Consider the following 7,397-nt stretch of genomic DNA (forward strand, 5'->3'; position numbering starts at 1 on the left):
TGGTTAACTTACGCATAAGATAATTGACTAAATTGTGCAGTTTAATTAGCTGAGAATTACTTATAGTGGGGTTAGGCCCTTTGGAAACAGATACGGATCCATGGCTTCGCTTGGACTCAGTTTCAGATTCGCTCTCAGTGTCTGATTCTTTGAGTTGTTCTCAGGCCGTAAGCGTGAGGAAACTCGTCTGTTCGATCTCTTCGTCAAAATCCTCTGAAGAAGACTTGTCCCATGTTGCTAGCAGTGCTTTCTTCTTCCTTTACTTCTTTGCTTCCTTTTGGTTTGGACAGTTGGCTTTGATGTGTCCCTTTTGGTTGCAGCCATAGCAGGTTACATCGAGCTTCACCTTTGGACTTGATTGTACCTTCTTGGATTGAATCACCTTTTTGATGTCCTTCTTGGTGAACCCTTTCTTCTTTTTGTAAAGTTTACATACCAGGTTGACGATCTAGGCTGTGATCTCATCGTCGTCATTTTCTGAGTCTGATTCATCTTTGTACTCGAGTTCGGTTCTGCGCTTAGCTTTTAGTATCCGGGTTCTGCTCGTACCTGCAATCAAAGTCATGTCTTTCTCGGCCGAGTGTGCATTAATCTGTTCGTGCAATTCAAATTCGAAAAACAGTTCGTCTAACTTAATTGATGAAAGATCCTTGGATACTTTGTAAGCATCTACCATGGATGTCCACAAAGTATTCCTCAAAAAAGCGTTAAGTGTATACCTGATTATGTCGTAATTTTCTACCTTTTGACCGATTCTATGGAGATCATTTAGTAGATCCTGAATCCGCGCGTGAAGTTGGCTAGCCGTCTCACCTTCCAACATTTTTATGTTATACAATCTATTTAAAATCAAATCATGCTTGCTTACCTTAGTATCGGAAGTGCCCTCGTGCAGCACAATCAATTTTTCCCACAGTTCTTTCGCACTTGAGAACAGGCTGACTCGATTAAGTTCCTCTTTGGTTAGGCCGCATTGAAGGGTGCAGGTTGCTTTGGCGTCGACTTCAATCTTCTTCATTAATCTAGTATCCCAATTCACGCATGACACTGGTTTCCAGCACCATCTCGTGGAAGCTCGAGACCGGTTTGGATAATAATCCACATCGCGACTTGCATCTTGAGGTGGTATTCCATCTGGTTCTTCCAGTAGCCAAAGTCCTCGCTGGAGAAAAGAGGCGGGCGGGTTGTGGTGTAGCCTTCTTGATGGGCCATTAAAGATCTAGCTAGCACAAAAGAAAGAAAACTCATTCCAAGACTTGGTCTTGGATTAGTAGTGCAGGATTAAGAAAAAATATCCGAACTCGAGTGGTGTTGCACTAGCTTCGAGAGAAAATTTTGATTGCGATAAAACAGATCGGAAGATAGCAATTTTACTGATTCCGATCGACTTCGAAAAATAAAAAATTACAATGAAAGAAAAATGCCTGAATGGTGGTTTCACCAATTCAAAGCGACCCCGCTCTGATACCAATTGTAGGATCGAAAGCGCTAGAGAGGGGGGGGGGGGGTGAATAGCGCTCGTGGCTTATTCGTTCGTTTCGAAAAAGCTCAAAATAAATACGCAGCGGAAAATTAAAACACAAACAATACTCAAACACCAAGGGTTTTACTTGGTTCGGAGCCTGTGGCGACTCCTACTCCAAGGCCCACGCTCGTTGAGTATTTACTTCGGGCAATCACTATCAATTCGGAAAATACAACTTTGAAGTACAATTTAGAGCAGTAACAAAAATTATACCGACAGTAAAAATAGAGAATTTGAAGCTTCTGGTCGTCGAAGTTGAGTTACAGCTTTGTCGGATCGTTCTTTGAGCAGCACACGGAAGACGGATTGCGATTTGAAGTTCTCTATAAGTTGCTGCTCGAACCAACCTTAAGTAGCCTGTTGAGGACACCTTCAACTGTATGGAGAGCGCCTCCAACCCCACCAAAATTGCAGCGTCGATAAGCCTTCATCTTTCCTGCTTATCTGCCTGAGGGCGCCTCCAAGCTCTATGGAGGGTGCCTTCCATCCAGCGTCCAGGGCGCCCTCGCGCCTTGCTGCGAGGCTGTCGACCAGGACACCCGAGGCGCCTCCAAGCTCCATGGAGGGCGCCTCGGGACTGTTCATCCGAGGCTTTTCTTGTGTGATTTCCATCCTGTAAGACATGTTAGTCTACAAACAAAGTATACCCTGCAAAATAAGATTAGTACAATAAAATAGAATAAATAGAAAGTTATTTTAACAGTCTCCGGACTATCCGGTTCTAGGTCAAACCGACGCCTACTGTTCCCTCACCGGAGAACGCGTCCTCACCTGCTCCACTCAGGAGAGTTTAACTGTTTTCCAGATTGATCCTCCAAACCAACTGGACTTTTATTCAGCGTCTGAATCTCCAGGACTTTCTGTTGGATGTTCGCTCTACGATCCGCCCAGTCTTCCACCCAGTTCGTGACACTAGGATTTCAACCTAGAGTCTCCAACTCTAGGATTTTTGCCCGAAGCCTTCAACCCGCCAAGACTTTCCGGCTAGGGTTACCACCCCCTAGGACCTAGGGTTACCGCCCCCTAGGACCTAGGGTTACCACCCCCTAGGGTTTTCCACGTCTGTCTAACCTCAGCTAGGACTTTTGTCTAAGTACACTTATGACTTTCCTGCAATCTCATTCAAACTCGTTAGATCACAAATAACTTTAACTTTGAACCCTTTGCCATTATCAAAACTCATGTTCGATCGTCGGATGCTTCCCATATTGGCCAGTTTGAAACCAATATGTAAATTCATCCTCTAACTTGGTCTCTACCTCACTTGCACTTATTGATAGATTTTGTAAATATAGTTGTTGTTCATACAAGCTGTCAAAGAAGGTAATTTCAGGATATATTAGATAGCATGTAAAATATTCTTCAATATTGTAGTATATTTATACCTAAACTATCACATTATGTATGGTTTGACCTCTTCACAATTCAAGAATATGTATATCCTTGCAGCATGATATTCTTGTTCATTTAACCATCTAGTAATAGTTTCAACCATTGTCTTACCATGAAACTTGAAAATAGAAAGCATCTCTGGGTCTGTTGGTTGAGTATCATCAGAATTTCATGAACACTTACGATATCTCATTTTCACATGATCAGCAAAATAATAAGAGGAGAAGGAAGTTGTTTCTTCAACCAAATATACATTACATATTGATTTCTCAACTCTTGCTTTGTTACGAATATTATTTTTTAATCTCCTTAGAAATCTTTCAAATGGGTGCATTCATCTGTATTGCATGGGACGACTAAGTTGTGCTTCATAAGGTAAATGAACTGTTAGATGTTCCATAGAATAAAAAAAACTAGATGGAATATTTGTTCAAGCTGAACACCATAACTGGCGAAAACCATGATGCATATCAAAATGAAGAAGTTGAGATATACTCAGTTTATTCAGAAATACAATCTACATCACAATTACTTGTAGATGTTAATGTCACTCACGAGGAAATAGATGATGAAGAGATGTCTAGCAATGAGGAAATTGATATACCAATGGAGTCTAGCGATGATAACTTACAAGATGTTCATTTAGTTGATTCAGAATGACATCAGGTGATTAAAAATTATTAACAATATCATGATATATTTTATGAATTTTCTTTTTTTTTCATCTCCCTAATTGATAATATTATATCAACCGTGTATATTTATACTGTGAATATGCATATATAGTCATGCAACCAACATAGAGACCGCACGGTGACCAGATTGTGTTGCGAGTTGTTGGTGATTGGTAAGTAATTATGTATTTAGTAAGTATTTTAGTACTTTAACTTCTTTTTAATAATTTAACATATTTGATACAATATTTTTCCATGCAGTTTTATCCCAGATGGTCACCAAGCAGCATCCTATATATCAAAAAAGTTTAAAGAACGATTGTCTCCTACTGTACTACATGGCGACTCGTAGACCAAGATATGATGAATTTTTATTACGAAGAAGTTTTGATAAGTATTTAGAATAAAAACATATTTGTAGTTAACATGATATTAATTGTCAAAATATATTGTTGCATAAGAGATATGTTTGGGAGGAGGGCTAGGAGAAAATGTCCAAAAAAATTTGAAATTCCTACTACTCTAAATTGTACATGGACATGTTGTACAAGTGCAGGCAGAGGAGCACCAGGCCATCTGAGGTCCCTGTTGCAGTTTGGCAGTCTTTGAGAGCCATTTGGGATGCCCAACATTGGCACCACAATTCAGCGATTGCATGCAACAATCGCAATTCAGAGTCAGCTGGGTCGAGCACCGGATCCACAAAGCATGCTGCTGGATCCTGTTCGATGGTGGAGCATGCATATGACTTGTTATGTTTAAAATTAAGTTATATAAATATTTTTGGCATATGTTTTGTTATTCGTTTTAATGTATTTGTATTTTCTGTACACAGACAACTGAATTACAGAGACCTCCCACTTGTTGGGAGATATTTAATAAAACTCATAAGAAGAAGGATGTGCCATTTGTTGATCAGCGTTCCTCAGCAATTAACGTAAGTATATTAAATTTTATGAATATAATTGTACACTTTATGTGGAGAAAAATATTATTTTGACACAGGAAGCAATGACCACAATGGTTGCTGAGGCGTCTCAGCCTAATGCAGAGGGAGAGGGGTCACAACCACTTTCCACTAATGTAGTTAATGATATTTATTATGATGTCGTTGGTGGAAAGAAGAAGACATCCCTCTACGGGCTTGACTCTTAGACCAAAGTTATGTATGAGTGGATAAGGACTCCAGGGATCAGGGGTCACCCTACTTCCTCCTCCTCATCTAGTGAGGTACGAGAATTGCGGGAGGAAAATGAGGACTCGACTATCGTCATTAGAGCAGACGATGGCTAGGAGGGACACAGAGATACGAGACATGCAACCACGATAGGCTCAGACTGAGGCAATAGTTCATCATATGCAAGCATTTGCAGCGACGTTATCTCCAGATTCACAGATGGTTCGCCTACATCGTTTGGAGTAACAGGACACCCAGGATCCCGATGAGTCCCCTACAGAGTAGATTATTTTGAGGTATGTATAATTTATCTTAACTTTTAATTCAATCAAAAATAATTTTTTTGTTAATAATTATATCCATATCTGATAGTCTTATATATTTCCATAATCATTTTCAAATTTGGCATATTTTTATTTAGGAATGCAGGTATTATTTTTAAAATTGTCTGTTAGCTAAACTGCTTATTAGTTTAAGATAAGTAGATATTTCATGTTGAACGCAAAGGCGATAGTTCCTTATTTTGCTTAGGATGTATTGTATTGGATTACTTTCTATTAGAGAAATTTTATCTTGTATTAGACTCGGACATGTCACTACAAGAAAAACCCTCATAGACATCGATTTTCGACCGCTGTCTATTACAAAATCGACCGATGTCTATGAAGGCGATGTAAAAGGTGAGGATTATTTTATTTTGGTTCATTAACATCACTTTTAACAATGATTTTTTACTATCCGATTTTGTAGATAGAACAAGGAAGCTATCATAGACACCGGGTTTTAAAAATAGCTGTTAAAATCGGTGTCTATTAACAAAAAAAGGCTCTCATAGACATCGGCTAAAAAAACCGATGTCTATGAGCAAAAATCTACGCTCATAGACACCGATTTTTGGAAACCCCGGTGTAAAATACTCAAAGACATCGAAATTTACTTAAAACCACTGTTGTTCAACCAATGTCTATGAGGGTTTTTCTTGTAGTGTGTCTTTGGATTTTACTATTATGTATCTAGTTCAGTTTAATTTAGTTAAATTGTCGTGTTGTTATGCATTTGTGTGTTTGTTATATTTAGTTTTTAAAGTGTAGTGAGGTTTGTTGTTAAGTATTATGAGTTTCATGTGTAGTGATTTTTATTAATATGTAAACAAGGAAAATTGAAAAAAAAAAAAAGAATCCGGAAACTTGAACAATAAATTAGCAATGGACAATTGACTTTCCGTCGCTATTAGCGATGGTTTATTTCTAAATTTCGTCGCTATTAGCGAAAGAAAGTCAATTTTCCGTCGCTAATATCGCAGATGATATGAACAATGTCTATAAAATAACCAAATAGCGACGGATATTTAAACAATTCATCGCTAAATAGCAACGGATTTTTAAATATTGTGTCGCAAATAGCAACGAATTTTAAATATGTCGTCGCTATTCTGCAACGAATTGTTTAAATATTCATCTTTATTGGAGACGGATATTTAAATATTCTGTCGCTAATAGAGATGGATATTTCAATATTCTGTCGCTAAATATTTTTGACAGAGTTATTGCTTTGTTTGGCTTTTAGAGACGGAAATTTAAACATCCGTTGCTAAATTTTTCGACGGATGTCTAAATTGTCGTTGCTAATATAGTAACGACCGATATCTGGCTGACGGAACACTTTTTGTCGCTATTCCATCACAAAATTTATTTAGTGACGAAATAGAGATGGAAAAAATCCATCTCTATTTTCTATATTTTTGTGGGGTCTAGTGAAAAGACACTTATATGCCTTACACGTAAGAATCGCCCTCTCTAATGCTATTACTTTATCTAAATAAGGTCTTAAAGGAGCACTCAATATTGAGGTAGATATTGTCCTAGTAACTTATCTCGAAAGGGTATCTGATTATTACTCATTTTTATATAAATTCCTCAACTTGAGTGTTTCTCTAATAATCAAAATGTAATGGGAGTCCCAAGAAAACTAAGCTACTAGTCTAAGTAATAAAAATTTTTCTTGAATATTTTAACTTTCATTTTAAAAGTATACAAATATACCACATTAATACAATTGCAATATAATCTAGAATAGCAAATTAAGATGTCGACATGACTCGCATACCGATAGTCATCATAAACTCTCTCTAGTACCATCTCAATGAAAATAAATTTATAAATATTAAAGTATTTAAAATTCAAATTAACCACTCTTAATTAGTACAAGATTAAGTTAGAAAATTAATCGAATCTCATAAGTAAAAAAAAAGAAATGTTTATTTAATTATTTGAAGAATAAGTTAAAAAATAATTGATTTTTTACCAATAAGACCGATGCTAAAATACATCATCGTCAACGCCGGTATGAAGTGGTGAATCGCCCGCTGCCATGTACTTACTTTAAATATAAGGAAAATAGATATACCTACCTAAATTAAATTGTCAACAATTTAAATTATGAATAAAAACTATTATTCAAATAATTAAATAAACATTATTTTTTTACCTCTTAATGAGAATGAGATTCTATTAATTATCCGGCCAAACTCCCATGATATCTTCTAAAATAAGCACTAGACTCAAAAACATATCTTAATTTTTAACTGATAAGTTATAATCATCTATACTGGCATCTTCTCTAGAGATGA

The 7,397-nt window shown here is 36.9% G+C and overlaps 1 protein-coding gene across 1 annotated transcript; it reads left to right on the top strand.

The window, feature by feature from the left end:
- The first annotated feature begins 4,124 nt into the window (after nt 1-4,124).
- Nucleotides 4,125-4,746, top strand: LOC122044069. Its single transcript, XM_042604614.1, has 3 exons — nt 4,125-4,322; nt 4,427-4,528; nt 4,597-4,746. Exons 1-3 carry the CDS (start codon nt 4,125-4,127, stop codon nt 4,744-4,746), a joined length of 450 nt encoding a protein of 149 aa, XP_042460548.1.
- The last annotated feature ends 2,651 nt before the right edge of the window (nt 4,747-7,397 follow it).

This window comes from Zingiber officinale, chromosome 2A, assembly GCF_018446385.1.
Source record: "Zingiber officinale cultivar Zhangliang chromosome 2A, Zo_v1.1, whole genome shotgun sequence".
Classification (NCBI taxonomy): Eukaryota; Viridiplantae; Streptophyta; class Magnoliopsida; order Zingiberales; family Zingiberaceae; genus Zingiber; species Zingiber officinale.